The sequence below is a fragment of the Anomaloglossus baeobatrachus genome, chromosome 8 (assembly GCF_048569485.1).
Source record: "Anomaloglossus baeobatrachus isolate aAnoBae1 chromosome 8, aAnoBae1.hap1, whole genome shotgun sequence".
Lineage (NCBI taxonomy): Eukaryota > Metazoa > Chordata > Amphibia > Anura > Aromobatidae > Anomaloglossus > Anomaloglossus baeobatrachus.
The window spans coordinates 87,663,926-87,686,088 of record NC_134360.1 but is presented as its reverse complement, the minus strand read 5'-3'; the positions used below and the strand labels follow the sequence as shown (position 1 = coordinate 87,686,088).

Sequence of the window (22,163 nt, the reverse complement as noted above, 5' to 3'; positions counted from 1 at the left end):
CTGGCAGCAATACACCGGGGAGCGGACTACCGTTGGGGACCCATCGTAGTCAAGACAGTACACGAAGGTGCAGGGAAAGACAGCTGCCATCACCTGTCCGGGGAGGGACACAGCAGCCGGCTGCGGGACCCGTCCATCCAGCCGTTTGGTTTACCAGAGACTTTGTGCATCTCTTGCTGAGTGAGTACACCCGTGCCATCCGGCACCGCGCCGCGCTGTCCTTGCAACCCTGCACCTCACCTACCCTGCCTCCCTATCACACCACCGGGCCCCGGGACCACCAACCCCTACCCACGGAGGGGAAAAACAACATCCCAGCTGCTCCCTACCATCACTCCCGGGATCCCCGTCACCAGCAGCGGTGGTGCCCACCTTCACCACAACCCGTGGGTGGCGTCACGGACTAAATCCCCAAACAAACCACCCCCCTTTTCACTCACGGGCGAGGAGCGCCGCTCGAGTCCCCGGATCCGGCCCACCGCTCGAGCCACCGAGCAGCAGCAGCAGCGCCGGACCCGAGCGTTAGCGAGCGCAGCGCCCCGCCGCCCGCGACACATACCTGAGACCTATCTGAACCGCTCCCATATTGCAAGGACAGACAACTGCAAATAAAGGTAGTCCAGGTGCCAGCATATGCAGCGAGGCCACACACGCCAGCACAATATCAGAACTGACCTTCACAGTGTCAGACCAGCGCCCCCATTCCACAGGCATCATTATTTAAGCACCATCTGCCTGAGCCTGTTCCGTATCATATTCCCCCCACGCTGCCCCTCTCCATCATATTCCATCCTAGGCTATCCCTCTCCATCATATTCCCCCACAGGCTGCCTTTCTCCATCATATTCCCCCCATGCTGCCCCTCTCCATCATATTCCTCCACAGGCTGCCACTATCCATCATATTCCCCCACAGGCTGCCCCTATCTATCATATTCCCCCCATGCTGCCCCTCTCCATCATATTCCTCCCCTGGCTACCCCTCACCATCTTATCCCCCCCAGCCTGCTCCTCTCCATCATATTCCCCCCAGGCTGCCCCTTTCCATCATACATCCCCCACACGGCTGCCCCTCTCCATAATATCCCTGCTTCTCGCTCACACACACACACAGTTCCTCTCCAAAATATTTCTCCCCACACTGCTCCAGTACAAAATCCCCCCTTCCCTTACAGATATACATTGCCCATCCGTATAAATTACTACCTCAATTTTCTTTTTCAAAGCTGTGCCCCCTTTTACCCATGCAGTGCCCTTATCCCCTCCCCTCCCCTCTCGTCCACAATGATAAAACTTTTCATCTTCGGCTCCGTGGAGCGCTTACCGGTACCCGACGTGTCGCTGAGCGCCATGTGATGTTGTCAGCAATGCACTGTCATCATGACGCTGCCGCACTTCAGGGCCCAGTCACCGCGCTGCACTGATCAAGGAAGCAGGGAGCAGAGTAGGATGCCCACATCTCGCAGGCCGGATAGAGGCTCAAGCTACGTCCACTATCTAATCAGCAGGAGCAGGGGGCGGCAGGGAGCACGCCACCTCCTGCTCCTGCTGATTTTAGCTGTGCAGTGCACCATGATCGTGCATCTCAAGTCAAATGCTGCATGCTGTACATGCTGCAGAGGAGAGAGTGGCCATAGATCGAGCATCCCACTTCAGTGACCGGCCCATCTGGCATTTGCCAGACTTGCCCTATGGCCAATCCGGCCCTGCTGCCAAGGAAAGGAGGTGGGACACTGCAGGGAAACCGACATTACACAAAGCAGTAACCTTTTGAACTTGTTCTACAGCATCAAAAGTAAAGTCCAAGGGGAGATTGAAACACAGAAGACCATACTTACAGAAAGCACAGACCAAAAATACTATACAAATGGAAATAAACCATACTACTAAAAACTATATACCCTTCTGATCCATTACAAGAAAAAGAAACCATAGAAATTGCACCTCAATTCAGGACTCAATGCAAAGTTACAAAACAAAGCCAAAACCTGACAATTTGGACAAATACTCCTCCATTCCACACACAAAATCATTTGGATAATCAATCACAGCTTTTAAAACCAAGATATGGAAAATTACTTCAGGAGGCTATGCCTAAGGCAGGCTTTGCACACTACGACATCGCAGGTGCGATGTTGGTGGGGTCAAATTGAAAATGACGTACTTCCGGCATCGCATGCGACATCGTAGTGTGTAAAGGCTCGATGATACGATTAACGAGCGCAAAAGCGTCGTAATCGTATCATCGGTGCAGCGTCGGTCCGATGTTGTTCCTCGCTCCTGCGGCAGCACACATCGCTGAGTGTGAAGCCACAGGAGCGAGGAACATCTCCTACCGGCGTCACTGCGGCTTCCGTAGAATATGCGGAAGGAAGGAGGTGGGCGGGATGTTTACATCCCACTCATCTCCGCCCCTCCGCTCCGATTGGCTGCCTGCCGTGTGACGTCGCAGTGACGCCGCACGACCCGCCCCCTTAATAAGGAGGCGGGTCGCCGGCCAGAGCGACTGTCGCAGGGCAGGTGAGTGCATGTGAAGCTGGCGTAGCGATAATTTTCGCTACGCCAGCTTTCACAAGATATTGTACCTGCGACGGGTACGGGGACTATCGCGTGCGACATCGCAGCATCGGCTTGCGATGTCACAACGTGCAAAGCCCGCCTAAGGGAATATTTCAATGATACAGAAAATTTAGAGCCCACTCAGACAAAAGGAAGAGGAGTCTTGACCGCCACGAAGAGGTCAGGCTTGACACCTCCAATTAAATGCAACCCTTATTTGGATACATATATAGACTTTTTCAGACATTTAGTAAAATTCACCATCATAGATACAAACAGGAGACAACCATCCAAGAGAGAAGGGTCATACAAACTTTGAAAACCAAAAAAGAAATAATCATTAATCATGAATGAACAAACCAGAGAACTGATTAACACATGCTCCTACACAAAATTTGGGTTCCCCCGATAGCAGAGCTGTAACCTCAGATGAATTCATTCAACTCAATCAAAGATTACAGGAATGTGTGCGCATTCATAAAAATAGCAACAAAAAGAGGAAAATATTCTCCAAAAACTAAGTATTACTTGCAGCAAGATGGGCTGCAGTGTGTACATCGCCCAGGCCAAAAACTAGTACTCTAGCAGGATACAGCTAAACCACCACTAAAGTGGAAGCATCACAGGTGCAGGAGGAGCAAATCACACACACACCTGCATGGAATGGAGGGGGGCGATTGCTAGATGATAAAACTGCACGCTAGCTATAAGTAATGTGTGCGCATTCCAGTAATCCGGAATTGAGTTCCATGCTGCAGGATTACCAGAATATTGACTTCAATGGTGCCGATTAATCAGAATCAGGCACCATTGAATTCAATAATTCGGTAATCCAGGACCACTGAACTAAATGCTGGATTACAAGAATGCGGATTACTTAAGGAGAATTCACCTGAGGTTACAGCTGGGGTACTGTGGAAACTCAGGTGAACTCAGAGACATCACGCCTCACAGCTGCAGCTCTGTCAGTGTGTCCCGTATGATACAGTGCTTAGTCACGTTTTCTAATGTGGCTGCGCTATGCGACTTCAGAAGTTGTAGAGCCGGGATCGTTGTAGGATGTCCCTGTATGGATTACGTTGGACCTGCAGGGGTGTTTTGGGGGTTAATAAATTTGAAAAAGAGGGTGATTGTTTTTTTTTTTTAATTGAAGGATTTTTCTCTGTATTTGTGTTTATTTCTTTTTACTTACTCGATTAGTAATAGAGGTCTCATAGACCCCTCCCTATTACTATCCTTAGGCTTGATGACAGCTGTAATTTTTTTTTTTTTTGTGGGGAGCCTTGCCGTTGGGTTACAAGCTTGTGTATTTGGGCCAAAATATGGACCAATACCTCACATTATTATCATTTTATATCATTTTTATTGCACATTTTTCCATTTTCTGCTGGATGCAGCCAAGCCCTTTGGGGTGTCTGTCCTGTGGGATGCACTTATATAGTACTGGCAGCCCACCTGATCTAATAGTATGGGTGTCATCAATAGGCTATAAGTCAGACACTGTACATCACATGGCGCCCTATGCAAACTCCATCTGTGTGCATGTCTAATACCAGCAACCATCCCCTCCATAAAATGGTAGGCTGAGAGTAGTTGTAGCATTGGTATTCTGCACCTGTGTTTCTCCCACCTTTATCATGGGGGGCTGCTGCATCCTATGCGTGCATTTGCTATTTGACCCTAATGGCTGTTTCTGGTGAGTTGGTTTTGTTTTACTACTTTTGAATTTATGTCCTATTCTATGAATTATGCAGTCTGATTTCCACTGACTCACAGAACAGAGATTATGGAGACATTTTGATCTCCATCTTTTTCTTACCTGTGCTACGATTCTCTTGTGCAGGAGAATTGGACCATACTAAGCTGACACTCTGATCAAACTCTGATCAGAGTGTTGTAACGCCTGCCTGGATCCACAGACTCAAATGGGCTGTAATGGACAGGCTAGAGGGAAGCCACTCACCAAGCAAGACCCTTAGAACCCTGAAACTCTTTAACCCCTATACAGGGATTTGGAATTACACAGGGCCCAAGGTGATCACTACCTGTGAAAGACTGCAGTCCGATGAGAGTAGTAGTCAGGCAGGGTCGAACCGGGAGATGCAAAACAGGGACAGAATTGGCAGGCAAGAACGTAATCAGAAAACAAAGCAGAAGTCAAATCCGGATCGGGCAGCGAGGTACATAAACAGAAGGCAGGAGTGTAGTCAGGAACAAGCAGAAGTCAGAACACCAGAATCACTAAACAGAACAGGGCGGGACAGGAACCAAGAATACAGAACTATCTCTGGCAGTGGTCAGCAGACAGGAGGGGAAAAGAAAAGGGTGTGGTGTCTTCCCATTGGTTATAGCTGAATGATGGTAACTTCAGCTGGAAGACACACGCCACCTACAGTCAGCCAGAGGTACTGCAGATCCCAAGGAAACCCAGCCCTCTCCAATCACCAGCACTATCCATGGCAGGAGCACGGCGTCGCCTGGTGATCGAAGTAGAAGTCGCTGGAGCGGACTCCGGTGGAGACGTAACAAGTGTCATGTGTATAACTGATCTGATTCTCTCACACGAAAAAATCTATGGTTGTGTGAGTGCACCATTAGGCTATGTTCATATGCGTTTTTGCTCCATTTTTCCTACAGTGAAATTGCTCTCTTGGCAATAAAAAAGCTGCAATTTTGTGCTGCCTTTTTGTGGCATTTTTCTACAGTATATGTTTAAATAGTTTCATTCATCACAAAAGAGCAAAAGCGCAGCAAAAAAACAGCTGTGTTTTTGTGCTCTCATTGCTATTAATGGTGAAAAAGCATCAAAAACACTGAAACAATTGACATGCTGCTTCTTTCAAAAGTGCAGCAAAAATGCAACAGTTTTCCATTTCAGTCAGGGGGAAAAAAAGCAAGTGTGTGCGTGAATGAGATTTCTGAAGTCTCATAGCTTTTGTAAAAAACTAAAAAAGCAGGTTTTATTTGCATAAAACTCATTAAAAAAACATGCAAAAAACTACAAGCAAAAACGCAACATGTGACAATAGCCTTAGGCCCGTTTCACACGTCAGTGAAAAACAGTGACGTTTTTCACTGGCGTGTAAAACACGCACATGTCCCTGCGTGTGCCGTGAATCACGGCACACGTGGGTTGTCTAAGTGCAATCCGGGCTCCGTTATCCGTGGCCCGTGATTGCACTTAGAAATCAACTCACCTGCGCCCGCTCCCGCTGTCCATGGTGCTGATCGCTCCCGCGACGCAGCATCCGGCCGGCGGTGACCCCCGCAGCAGCTGCTTCCGGGTCGGCTGTGTCGCGCATAATGAATTTGCGCGACAGTAATCAGCCGGCTTAGAAGCAGCAGGGAGAACGGGCTGCAGAGGACATCGCTGGACGCCGGGTGAGTAAAAATGCTTATTATTTTAAATGCACGTTTTTTTCTGGCACGTGTTTCACGGACCACACCACTGCGTGGTCCGTGGGACATCAGTGATGCCAGAAAAAAATGGACATGTCTCCGTGCAGCAAACACGCACACGCGGGTACGCCGCACGGAGACACGTGCAGTGAAAAATCACTGACGTGTGAGCAGACCAATTCATTATAATGGGTCTGCGTATTTCAGTGATTCTGGTACGTTTAAAAAAAAGCACAAACGTACCAGAATCACTGACGTGTGAAAGGGGCCTAAGGCTGTGTTCTAGGCCAGTGATTCTCAGCTCTTAAAGCCCCAACAGGTCATTTTTTTAGCTGTTGGACATTTTTCAATGTCCACTAATTAAAGCTCACCTTTGTTGTGCTTAACTTTGATATTTGTGGTGTCATCTCTTGGCTCCAAGTTTAAATAGTCCCAAGTGTTATAGATTCCAGATATCGGACAAATTCCTTAAAAACAGTATAGAGAGACATATAATTCATACAAGTAATATCTGCTAATATGTCTAAATATACATTTAAAAACATGTCAAAAAAAGAAAAGATTCTCATGCACCATTAGCGTGTCTATGCTTTCTCAATATGGCCTCCTACCACCCTACACAACTGGAGAGTCTTCAAAAGGGACTAAGGGGCACTTTGCACACTGCAACATCGCAGGTGCGACGTCGGTGGGGTCAAATTGAAAGTGACGCACATCCGGCATCGCATGCGACATCGCAGTGTGTAAAGCCTAGATGATACGATTAACGAGCGCAAAAGCGTTGTAATCGTATCATCGGTGCAACGTCGGCGTAATTCATAATTACGCTGATGCGACGGTCCGATGTTGTTCCTCGCTCCTGCGGCAGCACACATCGCTGAGTGTGAAGCCGCAGGAGCGAGGAACATCTCCTACCGGCGTCACTGCGGCTTCCGTAGGATATGCGGAAGGAAGGAGGTGGGCAGGATGTTTACATCCTGCTCATCTCCGCCCCTCCGCTCCGATTGGCCACCTGCCATGTGACGTCTCAGTGACGCCGCACGACCCGCCCCCTTTACAAGGAGGCGGGTCGCCGGCCACAGGGACGTCGCACGGCAGGTGAGTGTGTGTGTGAAGCTGGCGTAGCGATAATTTTCGCTACGCCAGCTATCACCACGTATCGCTGCTGCGACGAGGGCGGGGACTATCACGCTCGGCATCGCAGCATCGGCCTGCGATGTCGCAGCGTGCAAATGTGTCGCCCTGGGCAAGCCAGGGGACACAGGTCACACACCACCACACCCTACATCCCAGGTAGGAACATCTAAGCTAACCAAAAATCCTTGTTGCCTTCCTCCAGAGGCTGATGATTCACACCAGGGGGTGGGCCAGGCGGTTGGCTCCGCCCACCGAGGAGTTCACAGCTCTGGAGGCGGGAGAAACCAGGCAGTCTAGTCAGGGAGGAGGAAGTGGAAGGAGTGGAGGAGTAGCCCAGACAGGGCTAAAGTAAACAGCTAAGTGAAAGTGAAGGAAGAAAAGTAGTAAAGGAGGAAAGCAAGTGAGGTGACAGTAAAGAAAGAAAGCCTGAAGGGTCCAGCTGTGTGTAGGACCAGGTCAGCAAGGTCAGCAACGGCGGTGACTGTCTGGAGGGGGGACCGTTTGGAAGTTCCTGGAAGGACCCCGTTGGCTGTGTGCCCAGCGGTCTGGAGCAGTGTTCCGAAGGACAGTCAGCACCAGGGCAGGGGCCTCTCGGACCCCGGCAAGGCTAGGAGTCGCCAAATTTGCCAAATCCGTCAGTGAAGGGGACGTAGATCCCCCAACAACCAAGTCCCGATTGAAGGCAACAGCCCAGCCAGTATAGAAGAGACACCGCCACCGCCAAGGCACCAGTTTCTTAGGGCCAGCGCCTGCGGGCAAAGAGTAGAGCTCCCCCGGTCCAGCTTGAAGCCGGGGAGCGGGTTACCGGTGGGGACCCATCCCAACCATCAAGTACACCAAGGTGCAAGGAAGAGGGACATCACCGTCACCTACCGGGAGAGCAAGTGCAGCCGTCCGTGGGACCGTCTATCCAGCCGTTTGGTTTACCGTACAAACTGTGTCCACGTCTCAGGCTGAGTGAGTACCATAGTGCCGCAAGGCACCGCGCTGCCCCCGCGTCCCTGCGCCCACCGGGCCCTGCACCTCCCTCACCATCACCGGGCCCCGGGATCACCAACCCCTACCCACGGAGGGGCAACACAACACCTGGCTGCTCCGCATCACCATCCCCGGGAGCCCCGTATAGAGCAGCGGTGGTGAAATCACCACAACCGTGGGTGGCGTCACGGACAATAATCATCCCCACACCCAACAAACCCCTTTCACTCACGGGCGAGGAGTGCCGCTCGAGAAACCCCCGGGATCCGGCCTACAGCTCTAGCCACCACTGAGCAGCGGCCGCCGGACCCGAGCAGAAGGGGGTGAGCGTAGTGTGCTGACACCCTCCTCCCCGCCCGCGACACAAAGTACCCCTGAGGCACTGACTAGACTAATATGCTTTCATTGAAAAAAATAGCTTTGATAAATTCCTCTTTTCCAGAAAAGAATATTAGTCCTGGGCATGGGTTCTACATACCAGTAAATTTAATTTGATAGTCCCTCTATTTCAACAGACTCAAAAGTAATCACACAAAATAAAATCCTTATAAAGATAATCATAATTTAAGCAACCAAAGGCAGCAACACTGCTAACATAAGATAAACTCAGACATCTGATCCCCACATGTGATCCTGCGCTGCACCACCGATTTCTCCCAGCAGTCTACATTTGGCTGAAGACATCACAGCCCAAATATCAAAGTGACCAATCACAGGCCTCCTTTCTTTCATGTCGTATGTAACTGTGGACCATGATCGACTGCAGTGTTTACGTGTGGTATAAGGGCTGTAATATTTGCAACCAATTGTCACACGGAGATTTTTCTTCTAACTTCGCTGACTGTCAGGCAGTGTCTGGTCCTGTTCAGACATGTTCTAGACTTTTTATAATTGGACGGTTGTGCTAATTTTTCTTCTACCTTCTTTCTCCTGTTCAGATTACTGATTCTGACACTACGCCTGAGACCTCCGACACATATCTGTGCCGCCGGTACGTGTTTGCCATTCTTTGCCCGTACCGGCAGCACGGAGGCACGTTCAGCAACGCTACCCTACTGTAGCAGGCACACACACGTAAAACCACACGGAACGTGTGTCCGTGTGCGTTTGTACGTGTGTGCGTTTTTCTACACGCTGACATGTCCACGTTTTCTTCGGCAACACGGGTGTCACATGGCCTGCACCCGTACCACACGGATGTAGTGTGGATGCGGTCCCGTGTGACACGCGCCGGAGAAAACACACGTGTCAGTGAAAAAAAAAAAATTTACTCACCTTCTCCAGCCCTCCTGTCTCTGCCGCTGCTGCCACTTGCTACCGACCGCCGCTCATTATGCTCATTTAATATTCACTTCACTGCGGCCGGCAGCACCAGCAGCGGGGATACGGCAGGGCTTCAGACCAAAGATCAGCACCACGGACAGCAGCGCGCAAATTACCGGTTCTACGTGTGCTATCGCGGATAGCACACGTAGAACACACGTGGACCGCACGTACCCGAGACACGTACTTACCACACGCAACACTCAGGGTAAATACGTGTCTCGCGGCACGTGCGTGTTTTTAACGGAAGTGTGTTTCTGGCCCGAGAGATTCTCTGGTGTCTGCGAGTAACGCAAGCAGACTCGGATGTCGACCTGCTGTGTGTTGATTGATACGCAGGCTAGCAAGAGTTAATCTCTGCTAGTCTGCTTGTTTGCTCTCCTTGATCACCTGTTGTGAGGGAGCCTATCACATCTGCTCATGCCTATATATACTGGCTGGGTCCTTCTTCCTATGCCAGCTATAGCTTGTCTTTGTTGGTCTGGTGCCCCAGACTTTGTGGTGTTTGTAGTTTTTGTTTCTTTGTGCGGTTGTGGAGTTTACTACAGTTATCATTTGTAGTTTCCTTCCTGCTCTTGTTTTCCTCCTGAATCTCTTATTGTCCTAGTGTATGTGTGTGTGTGGGTGTGTGGGTGTGTGTGCGCACAGTGCGTCAGTTTTGGTTTTCCCTTGTCTGTCTACATCTGTGTTTAACATCCCCCTCCCACCAGTATAGGAGTCAGGAGTGTGAAATCAGACTAGGTCTGGTCAGGAGCAGGCTCAGGAAGGGAACTCAGGTGTCTCCACCTTTAGGAGTGTTGCTGAGATTAAGGATAGCATATCCTTATAGATCGTTATCCAATAAGTTATATTGTGACACTAATATAACTAGAACAGTTGGAAGAATTAGTGACACAGTGCATCAACAGAAAAGGGGGTTGGGACGTTGTATATTTGTTGTGAAATGTCAATAGATTTAGGCCATGTGCCCACGGGCGCTCGTACCTGCGGATACATTCGCAGGTAAGGGCGCATGTTTCCCGCAGCTGCCCGCCGGCATCCGCAGCTATTTTTAGCTGCGACTTTCCAGCAGAATAGCAAAAACATGCGGAGTTTCACGCGATTTACCTGCGGACGTCCCGGCCTCTATCTCCATAGCGGAGGGCCGGGCTCTCCGCAAGTAAATCCGCATGAATAATTGACATGCAGTTAGGTGCGGCTGAGGGATCTCCGCAGGAGATTCCGCAGCCGCACTTTTCGCAGCGTGGACACAGACACTGCCCATGTCCCATAGGGTAACATGGGGAGTGCCTGTACATGCTAGAACCTGCGGATTTATCTGGAAAATCCAGAAAAATCCGCAGGTTTTCAGCGGCAAACTCCGCAGCAAAAAGCTCCCGTGGGTACATGGCCTAACACGGAAAGAAAAAAAAAGTCTACACACCCCTGTTAAAATGCCAGGTTTTTGGCATGTAAAAAAACATATTAAGGAGAATCATTTTCCACCATAATTTTCAAAACAAATCTTGCCAAATCAGACAAGGTGATTTTCTGGATTTATTTTCTCATTTTGTCTCTCATAGTTGTGTTCTACCTATGATGTCAATTACAGGCAAATCTCATCTTTTTAAGTGGGAGAACTTGCGTAATTGGTGGCCAACTAAATACTTTTTCTCCCAACTATATATATACTGTATATATATATATATATATATATATATATATATATATATATATATATATATATAAACACAGACACTGTACATGCACATGTGGCGCCCTGGACTAGCCAGTACTACAACACGACACCCCCACCCCGAGATAGGCACACCAGTCAGACACAAATCCTTGTTGCCTCCCTCCAGGGGCTGAAGTCCACACCAGGTGGGGTGAAGCCAGGCGGTTGGCCCCACCCACTGAGGAGTTCACAGTCCTGGAGGCGGGAAGGGAAGAGAGAGCAGTCGAAGTTAGGGAAGTGGTAGGAGAGGAGCAAAACTGACCGTGTCCAGGTACGTGGCTCGGGCACCAAGAGCAAGGTTGGCAGACAGTAGTGGCCATCTGAAGGAGAGGCCGATCAACGCGGAACCATAGGACCGGGGACGGGCAGTGGGCCGCCGGTACCGAACTGTTACACCTCGTGGCTCTCCGGTTGCAAGGAATGAGGTAGTCTCCCATTCCTTGTCTGCCACGAGCCCTTCTGTTCAGCAGCGCCGAAGGTCTAGGAGACTGCGCGGTCTGCAGGAGATGCCTGCTCACAGACACAGCAGAAGGGTGACACCTAGTGGTTCTCCCTTTGCAAGGAATGAAGCAGTCTCCCATCCCTTGCCTGCCACGTGCCCTCCTGCTCAGCATCACAGAGGGACTGAGTGGTTGCGCAATGTGCAAAGGATGGATGCCCAGGGAAGCAGCAGGACTTCCCTTATCTCTGCACATTCTGAAACTGAGGATCCCACCTTTATGACCGACCCAGAGGCAGGAAGATGAGCATGTGCCCCACGTGACCTCTTCTGATTCGCTCACTGATATCACATGGCCCGATGACGAGGCTGGTGATGTGCTGAATCCTGACTGGCCGGGCCAGGACGTCACGAACCCTGATTGCATCACGTCCGTCTCCCGCCCGCCCTTGGGTGGAGCTACGCCTCCTTAAAAGCTCCCCCTGCCTTCATGGTGGCGTGCGACTGTCCTTCTATGTTTGGATGTCTGGCAGCGTGCTGCCACGCCACTTTACAGACGTCATTGTCTTTTGTGGGCTTTGCCCTTGCTGCTTAGGCAGCACCTGGTTTGCAGGTCTTGCCCCTGCCTTGCTGCTATGGCAGTATTATGTTTAGCAGGCTGTGTTCCTGTCCCAGGTGAGCTCCTAGAGTCTCTGTTGGACTCACCTATTACTGAAGCACACGTGCGTGGGCACCTCTGTGCTACCCTCGTGCCATATTCCTGTGACTCCCGCTGGCACACGTGCGTAGGCACCTCTGTGCGTCCCCGTGCAACAAGTACACCGAACGAGGAGCCCCGAGCCATACAACCCTCATGGGTTAGGGCGGACCGGTGTACATAGATCGTCTGTGACATTCCAGACGATCACTGGTAGCAACCCGCTCACTCTTTCCTGACCATAGCAGCGGTCCCTTACACCGCACAGTGGACCTTGACCGGCGGAAGCTGTCCATTTCCCATCTTGGCACACTTCCCCGGGTCCCCCTCGTAACATTACGGTCGCGCCAAAGGTCTGGCTATGGCGGAAGAGCAGCAGCAGTTGCTGCGTTATGTGCAGCAGTTGGAGTCACGATTGGCAGCAGTGGAGCGGTCTTCCCCCGATAAGGCTGCTCTAGCGACAGTCGCCACCCAGGCGGCTACTCAGGCTGTGGAATTGTGCGGAAGGTCGCCTCACCTTGCGCTCCCAGAGCGCTTCAGCGGGGACAGCTCCGAGTGCCGTGGTTTCATAAACCAGGTTACCACCTACTTGGAGTTGTCCGCGACTCATTACGCTACTGAGAAGGCAAAGGTAGCCTTCGTCTAGTCCCTGCTCACAGGGAAAGTGCTAAAATGGCCCACACCGTTGTGGGAGCGCGGAGATCGGGTGGTGAATCACCTTCCAGCTTATCTTGAGGCCATGAGAAAGGTGTTCCTTGGGCCTCAAGTCACCCACGACTCCGCGCTGAGGCTCCTACGCCTTCGGCAAAGGTCCACTTCAGTCGGGGACTTTGCGGTGCAATTCAGGACACTCGCCACAGAGCTGGACTGGCCAGATAAAGTCCTGGTCCCTGTGTTCTGGGAGGGTCTGGCAGGGTTCGTCAAAGACGCGCTGGCCACGCTTGACGTGCCGACCACCTTTAGAGTTCTTGATTCGGCTTGCCTCTCGCATAGACATCCGCCACGTGGAGCGGAGGCTCGAGGTCTCTTCGGCACCCACGTCTGCCTGGCCTACAGAGCCTCTGATTCCTCTCCCCCACCAGACAGGTCTCCCAGCCAGCCCTGTTGACGACCCCGTGGAGTCAATGGAAGTGTCCAAAGTGGTCTCCTCTACCACAGGTTCTCGGCCTTCGGTCGTTTGCTTTGCCTGTGGGCAGAGGGGACATATAGCTACCCGATGTTCGAAACCATCGGAAAAAAGACAGCGTCTAGTTTCCATCAGAGGGGGGATCCTAGACGCTGCCTCTCCTTCTAGGTTAACCATCAGCGCCCAGTTGCAGTTCGGCACCACTGTCTTCTCTGCCCAGGCTTGCTTGGACTCCGGCGCTGACGGCAATTTCATTTCGGCATCCCTGGCAACTAGGTAGGTACTCTGTCCCCCTGGTCCTGTTGCCTAAACCAATCAGTATCCGGGTAGTCAACGGGTCCCTACTTGTCGATCCCATTACCCAGATCACTGTCCCTCTCAGGATGGATGTACCACCAGGCCACCATGAGCAGGTGTCCTTTCTGGTGCTTCCAGAAGGGACGGATGAGATCCTACTGGGACTCCCCTGGTTGAAACGGCATGCTCCGATACTCAACTGGGCAACAGGGGAGATCTCGTCCTGGGCAGGGTCATGTAGGGAGCACCTCGGGGCCACCCACTACCCTAGACCAGGTGCCACCTGGCCAGACCCTCGATCCCCCTGGCCTACGGAACGATGTGCTGTCCTGGGACCATACCTCCAAGGTCGGGGGCCCCTTCTGGGCCAAAAGGACCAGAGTCCTAGAGCCAGGCATGATTGGTGGCCGACGGCCGACTCCTCGTCCGACGACCCTGAAGTAGCAAGGCTGGTAAAAACAAAAGTCGTACAGGGCAAGAGGTACTTCCTTGTGGAGTGGGTCGGTCGTGGACCGAAGCATAGGTCCTGGGAATTGGAGGGTCATGTCAATGCCCCGGGTGTGGTGGCGGCCTTCGAGCGAAGGCGGGAGGGGGGCCCTAGACAGGGAGGTAATGTTACACCTCGTGGCTCTCCAGTTGCAAGGAATGAGGTAGTCTCCCATTCCTTGTCTGCCACGAGCCCTTCTGTTCAGCAGCGCCGAAGGTCTAGGAGACTGCGCGGTCTGCAGGAGATGCCTGCTCACAGACACAGCAGAAGGGTGACACCTAGTGGTTCTCCCTTTGCAAGGAATGAAGCTGCCTCCCATCCCTTGCCTACCACGTGCCCTCCTGCTCAGCATCACAGAGGGTCTGAGAGGTTGCGCAGTGTGCAAATGATGGATGCTCAGGGAAGCAGCAGGACTTCCCTTATCTCTGCACATTGTGAAACCGAGGATCCCGCCTTTATGACCCAGAGGCAGGAAGATGAGCATGTGCCCCACGTGACGTCTTCTGATTCGCTCACTGATATCACACGGCCCGATGACGAGGCTGGTGATGTGCTGAATCCTGACTGGCTGGGCCAGGACGTCACGAATCCTGATTGCGTCACGTCCGTCGCGCGCCCGCCCTTGGGTGGAGCTACGCCTCCTTAAAAGTTCCCCCTGCCTTCATGGCGGCGCGTGACCGTCCTATGTTTGGATGTCTGGCAGCATGCTGCCACGCCACTGTACAGACGTCATTGTTTTTTGTGGGCTTTGCCATTGCTGCTTAGGCAGCACCTGGTTTGCAGGTCTTGCCCCTGCCTTGCTGCTGTGGCAGTATTCTGTTTAGCAGGCTGTGTTCCTGTCCCAGGTGAGCTCCTAGAGTCTCTGTCGGACTCACCTATTACTGAAGCACACGTGCGTGGGCACCTCTGTGCTACCCTCGTGCCATATTCCTGTGACTCCCGCTGGCACACGTGCGTAGGCTCAACCAAAATTTTTCTACTTTTTTATATAAAATTGTGCTTTATTATTATCATCAAATGAACATACATACATACATAAATTGCATAAAAACAGGGGGGAAAAAAGGAGGATAATTAACCCTGTCCTTTTTCCTACCTCTACTACGGGGGTCGGCGTCCTACATATACAGACTACTGGGCAGTCTTTGGAAAAACTAATCGGGCATTTCTTGAATAGCAAATAATCACATATATCTATCTATCTATATCTGCTACTGAGCACACAGACCTACTGACAGTCTCTGACCCCAAGGCCCCAAATCCCCGTAGGTCATACTGGTGATACAGACAAATTAACCATTATTGACTGAGCACCTCTTCCTCACTGTGGTGTTACTATTGTTGGGGTTGATTCATTCTTTAGAGGGATGCACTAATTAATCAGTAGGGAGGGCAACCCAGGGTCAGTCGTCGTGGAACGGGGACGTCTGTATATGTAGGACGCCGACCCCCGTAGTAGAGGTAGGAAAAAGGACAGGGTTAATTATCCTCCTTTTTTCCCCCCTGTTTTTATGCAATTTATGTATGTATGTTCATTTGATAATAATAAAACACAATTTTATATAAAAAAGTAGAAAAATTTTGGTTGAATGTAATATCTACTTTAATATTGGAGTCGGTATACAACACATGTGCGTAGGCACCTCTGTGCGTCCCCGTGCAACAAGTACACCGAACGAGGAGCCCCGAGCCATACAACCCTCACGGGTTAGGTCGGACCGGTGTGCATAGATCGTCTGTGACAATCCAGACGATCACTAGTAGCAACCCGCTCACTCTTTCCTGACCATAGCAGCCGTCCCTTACACCGCACAGTGGACCTTGACCGGCAGAAGCTGTCCATTTCCCATCTTGGCACACTTCCCCGGGTCCCCCTCGTAACACCGAACCGGGGAGCGAAGTGAAGCCAGCACAAATCGGCAGGGCCTGCGGACCCCGACCAGGCTTGAAGTCGCCGTTAAACAGGTCAAATCCGTTAGTGACCGGAACCCCAGGGGTTTCCAAACAGCCAAGACCCGATTGAAGGCAACCGTCCAAACAGCAGAAGGGAAATACAGCTACCGCCACAGCTAGAGCTCCCAGGGCCAGAGCCTGTGGGCAAAAGGGCTCCTCCGGCGCATATCCACGCTGGGGAGCGGGTTACCGGTGGGAAGCCATCGGGACCGAAGATACACAAAAGGTGCAGGGAAAGGCAGCCACCACCAACCGTCCGGGAGAAACCACAGCAGCCGGCTGCGGGACCCGTCCATCCAGCCGTTTGTTTTACCAGAGACTTGCATCCCTTTGTGGCTGAGTGAGTACTACCATGCCGTCCGGCACCGCGCTGCGCAGTTCAAGCGCCCCCTGCACCTTGCCCAGCCCTGCTTCCGCGTCACCTCACCGGGCCCCGGGACCACCAACCCCCTACCCACGGAGGGGGAAACAACATCCCAGATGCTCCCTGCCATCGCTCCCGGGATCCCCGTCAACAGCAGCGGTGGGGTCCAACCTCACCACAACCCGTGGGTGGCGTCACGGACCAAATTCCCAAACCAAATCACCCCTTTCACTCACGGGCGAGGAGCGCTGCTCGAGTCCCCGGATCCAGCTCACCGCTCGAGCCACCGAGCAGCAGCAGCAGCAGCGCCGGACCCGAGCGCCAGCGAGAGCGCAGCAGCGACGGCTCCCTCCCCGCCCGCGACACACATGTACTGTATACACACACATTGCACATGCTGTGCATAACACCCTGTCTCCTCTTCAGCTTTAGACTCTTCCAGTTAAGAGACCTTTGGTGACATTATGGTCACATAAAGGTCCTTAAGCAGTGTTAACCTTGGAATACAATGCTGGGGGCCTCTAAGAGAGTGGGACCCTGAGAATTTTGACTGTAACTTATTAGGGTTTATTTTTGGAGTAGGAATTATATATCACGCATAGTCCAAAATTCCTGTAAAATAATGCTATTGCTTATTCTTGGAGTATGTCTTATTTTTGGGGAAACAGGGTAATTATAGTAAATAGATTGATCATTTTCAGTGCACATCTCATTTTATTTGTTAGATGCATTTAAAATTAACTGCAAACCCAGCGATTCTTACCTCCAAACCATTGCCACAATAGATTACAGAGCTGAGTTTTGAATTCATCTGATTGGAATTGGTGCATCGATTGGGGAAAAGAAAAGCAAAAACTGCTGTACACAGCCTGGCACAGAACAGATGGGAATACCTGTTTGGAACGGAAAAAAGAGGGTCTGTCAGCACAGAATGACTGTTCAAACCAAGTACAGGTGCGTGGTAATTCATGATGTGGCTAAACATTTAAGTGCACCTTCCCAAATGCTTGTTTTCCCTCTATCTCTACACTTCCTTCTCTGGCTCTATGAAGGAAGGGATGTCAATCAAATAAAAGGGTAGCGTGGGAAGGACCCTAAATGTACTTAAATGCTTGGCTTTGTCATGATGCAAGGAGCAACTGTGCATGGTTTGAACAGTCCCTTTTAAAGTGTAACTTGAAGCAATATGTTTGCCACAAATTCATCTCTCCTCTTGCACATTGCCTCCTCCAGAGGTTTATGAGCAGCAACTGCCTTCTCATACCTCAACCAGCTGAAAGTAAAACTCAAATCAGATAATCACCTCCGGCACTAACACCATCAGAGCTGTTGGCGCCAGGTCTCCCAGTGCTCACATGGCATTGTTACATCACTAAATGGCACCGGAGCAGGGGGTCAGTATTCATTTTGTTTTTCTTCTATGGTGCACTATTGCATTTAAAGACAACCAACCAGCAGGTTTTTTACATATAAAGTACAGGCAGTGCCATACTGACGCTAGGATGCTGACTCAAGTCATACCTTAGTTTAGAGGTTGGAGGCTTGGTTGCGTAAAAGTCCTTTATCAAAGCTGCAGAGATGACCTTGTCGCAGGCGGGGAGGAGGGTGTCGGCACACTACGCTCACCCCTGCTGCTCGGGTCCGGCAGCTGCTCAGTGGTGGCTCGAGCTGTGGGCCGGATCCCGGGGTTTTCTCGAGCGACACTCCTCGCCCGTGAGTGAAAGGGGGGATTTGTGGTTGGGTGTGGGGATTGTTATAGTTCGTGACGCCACCCACGGTTGTGGTGATTTCACCACCGCTGCTCAATATGGGGATCCCGGGGATGGTGATGCGGAGCAGCCAGTTGTTATGTTGCCCCTCCGTGGGTAGGGGTTGGTGATCCCGGGGCCCGGTGATGGAGAAGTAGGTGCGGGGCCTGATGGGCGCAGGGACGCGGGGGCAGCGCTGTGCCTTGCGGCACTGTGGTACTCACTCAGCCTGAAACACGGACACAGTTTCTACGGTAAACCAAACGGCTGGTAGGACGGTCCCACAGACGGCTGCACCTGCACTCCCGGTAGGTGACGGTGATGTCCCTCTTCCTTGCACCTATGTTGTACTGGTGGTAGCGGTGGATTCCCTCCGGTTACCCGCTCCCCGACTGCAATCTGGGCCGGAGGAGCTCTACACTTTGCCCGCAGGCGCTGGCCCTGGGGAAACTGGTGCCCTGGCGGTGGCGGTGTCTCCCCTGTAATGGTTGGGCTGTTGCCGTCAATCGGGACTTGGTTGTTGGGGGATCTACGTCCCCTTCACTGACGGATTCGGCAAATTTGGCGACTCCTAGCCTTGCCGGGGTCCGAGAGGCCCCTGCCCTGGTGCTGACTGTCCTTCGGAACACTGCTCCAGACCACCGGGCACACAGCCAACGGGGTCCTTCCAGGAACTTCCAAACGGTCCCCCTCCAGACAGTCACCGTCGTCGCTGACCTTGCTGATCTGGCCCTACACACAGCTGGACCTTCCAGGCTTTCCTTCCTTTACTGTCACTTTTCTTCCTTCACTTTCACTTGGCTGTTTATTTTTGCCCTGTCTAGGCTTCTCCTCCACTCCTTCCACTTCCTCCTCCATGACTAGACTCAACTTCACTCCTCCATGTCCCTCACTGGACTCCTGGTTTCTCCCGCCTCCAGAGCTGTGACCTCCTTGGTGGGCGGAGCCAACCGCCTGGCCCACCCCCTGGTGTGAATCATCAGCCTCTGGAGGAAGGCAACAAGGATTTCTGGTTAGCATTGGTGTGCCTACCTGGAGTGTGGGGTGTGGTGGTGTTGTGACCTGTGTCCCCTGGCTTGCCCAGGGCGACACATTCCCCCTTAGCAAAATGCAGACCGTCCGCGGGCTGCCGTCCTACACCGGTTTTATTTTTCTGAAAAAGGGGGTAACAAGGTTAAGCAAACATGAATAACATTTTTAATCAAAACTCTTCCCAAGACGGGAGGCACATTTCTTAAACGTTGCAACGGTTTACGGTTACGGTTTCCGCTCTCTCCCACCCAAGCAACCTTGCCCTGATGCTGCCCCTAAAGCCCAGGCAGCACCCCTTGACCCACAGTCCAGCACAAGTTACCCGAGCGGGATCTGTCCTTCCCCTCCAGAGGGTAGCCACCGGTTCCTTTGGTGGCTGGGCCCTAGCCTGCTCTGCTCAGGGCCCTCCCTCCAACCTGCCTCTCCGGAGACGGTATTGCGGAAACGGTAACGGCAACCAACATATTTACAAGCCACTTAACGTTTGTGGTGCCCTGCAAGTTCACGGGCTTGTCCATGGATAGTTCCCATGCCAAAACTTTAAACAGTCCCCACGGGGACAACGGTGCCGGCTCCTGCCGGTTCAATCACGAGGCAAATCAGATGAGAAACTCGGTAATTTTCATTTTACTTATCATTCTTTTGCAAACTTTCAAACTTTTAAACAAACAACAACACTCTTTTACATTTGCGGACCCCTTTTACTCATAGAACGGTCTCCCTGTACCTAAGTGGGGGTCTACCTAGGTTGGAACGGGTGGACCTTCGGGGCCCGGTGTCAGTGGTGCTAGACAGTGGGGTAGAGGGAACAATCGGTTCCTCCTCCCTGCTATAGTGTGGAGCAGGCGGAGGTGCAGGGGGGCTGGGTACAGGTTCATCCCTGGGCACCGGCACTGGTTCTGGCTTACGGTTAACCGCTTCCACTACTTCTTCATCCACGGGTTGTGGGAACAGTATCACTGGAAGTATCACCGCGCCGTTCTGTGTAGGCCAGTTTGCTGGGAAGTCACCCATTACAGTGTGGATTACCTCTGCTGCCTTCTCCACTGGTGGAGGAACCGGTACTTCAGCCTCTGCTTTCAGCGCTGGGGGGCATTTTTTTAGATGGTCCCGGGAAACTGTGGCTAGGGTGCCCCCTTGGTCACGACTGATCTGGTAAGTTTTCCCATTTCCCCATTCTGTGGGTTGTATGACATAAGGGACTTGCTCCCACTGATCATCCAGCTTGTGGGCTTTTCTCTTCCGTTTCAGCACCACATCTCCTGGCTGGAAAGGACCTGCGGGCGCCTTCTGGTTGAACCGGTGCTCTTGCTGCTCTCGACTTCGACTGAGGTTTTTCTCCACATACTCCTGGATTTGCCGGTACTGTGCCCTCCTCCGACTTTCCCACTCCGCCGTTGAAGGGAGTGCTTCCGGAGCTTCCAACCCCATCTCCAGATCCACCGGCAGGCGGCCAGGCCGAGCCCTCATCAAATACGCTGGGGTGCATTTCGTTGAGCTGGACGGGATGTTATTGTACATGTCGACCAAGTCAGGTAGCTTTTCCGGCCACATGATCCGTTCTTCCAGCGGTAACGTCTTGAGGAGCCCCAGGACCAAGTGGTTCATTTTCTCGCACATGCCGTTGGTTTGGGCGTGGTACGGAGTGGTCCGGATCTTCTTGCAGCCGTACAACTGGCAGAATTCGTGAAACACTTCTGCTTCAAAAGCCGGGCCTTGGTCGGTCAGCACCTTCTCGGGGTACCCATGGGGTCGGCAAAAATAGGCCTGGAACGCTCGAGCAGCGGTTCGACCAGTCAGGTCCTTAACGGGGACTACCACCATAAATCTTGAGTAGTGGTCTACCATGGTCAATGCGTAGGTGTACCCACTTCGGCTAGGGGTGAGTTTGACATGGTCTAGGGCGACCAGCTCCAGCGGCTGATGGGTGACTATGGGGTGTAACGGTGCCCTCTGGCTATTCTCGTCCTTTCTTCTCAGCGTACAAGGACCGCACTCTCGGCACCAGGCTTCCACCGATTCACGCATCCCACTCCAATAGAACCGCTCCCTCAACAGCATTTCCAGCTTCTTCCACCCGAAGTGGCCAGCACCATCATGGTATGCCTGTAGGACAGTAGCGACATCAGCTTGAGGAACGATTATCTGGCATATTTTCTCATGGGTCTTCGGGTTGATCAGCTCACGGTACAACCTCCCTTGGTGTAGGTAAAGCCGTTTCCGTTCTTTCCACAAGCGTTGGGCTTCGGCTGGAGCGGCAGGGTCTATTCCCATAGCACCTTGTTCCACCAGGGTCTTGACAAGGCGGACAGCCGGCGCTTGGTCCTGGGCGTCCTGCCACTCTTGACTGGGCCGCGGGTCCAGATCCACCCGTTGCTGACATACTTGTACCCTCTCAGTAGGCGGCTGGTGGAACGCAGGTAACTCAATCTCCTCGAGGTTGTCATCCTCGCACCCCTCTTCTGACAAATGGGGCATCCGGGAGAGTGCATCTGCATTGATGTTGACACGACCAGCTCGGTACTTTATGGTGAAATCATAGTTGGCTAACCGGGCTACCCACCGCTGCTCCAGCGCGCCCAACTTGGCCGTGTTCAAGTGAGTCAGCGGATTGTTGTCCGTGAATGCGGTGAATTTTGCTGCCGCCAAATAGTGCCGGAACCGCTCCGTGATAGCCCACACCAACGCCAGTAGCTCGAGCTTGAAGGAGCTATAGTTCTCAGGGTTCCTTTCGGTCGGCCGGAGTTTTCGGCTGGCGTAGGCAATCACCTTCTCCTTTCCATCCTGGACCTGGGATAGGACCGCTCCTAGCCCCACGTTACTGGCGTCCGTGTGGAGGATGAATGGGCGCCCATAATCAGGGTACGCCAGGACCTCTTCTCCGGTCAGGGCCGCCTTCAACTGGCAA

The 22,163-nt window shown here is 52.2% G+C and overlaps 1 protein-coding gene across 1 annotated transcript in view; it reads right to left on the bottom strand.

Annotated features, from left to right (window-relative positions):
• Positions 1-22,163, bottom strand: part of FAM227A (family with sequence similarity 227 member A) — a 95,040-nt gene that overhangs the window by 41,943 nt on the left and 30,934 nt on the right. The window contains exons 8-9 of the mRNA XM_075322092.1: positions 17,239-17,368; positions 6,329-6,424 (exon numbers count right to left, since the gene is read on the bottom strand). Coding sequence (XP_075178207.1) covers positions 6,329-6,424; positions 17,239-17,368 — 226 coding nt within the window. The remainder of the gene's footprint in view (positions 1-6,328; positions 6,425-17,238; positions 17,369-22,163) is intronic.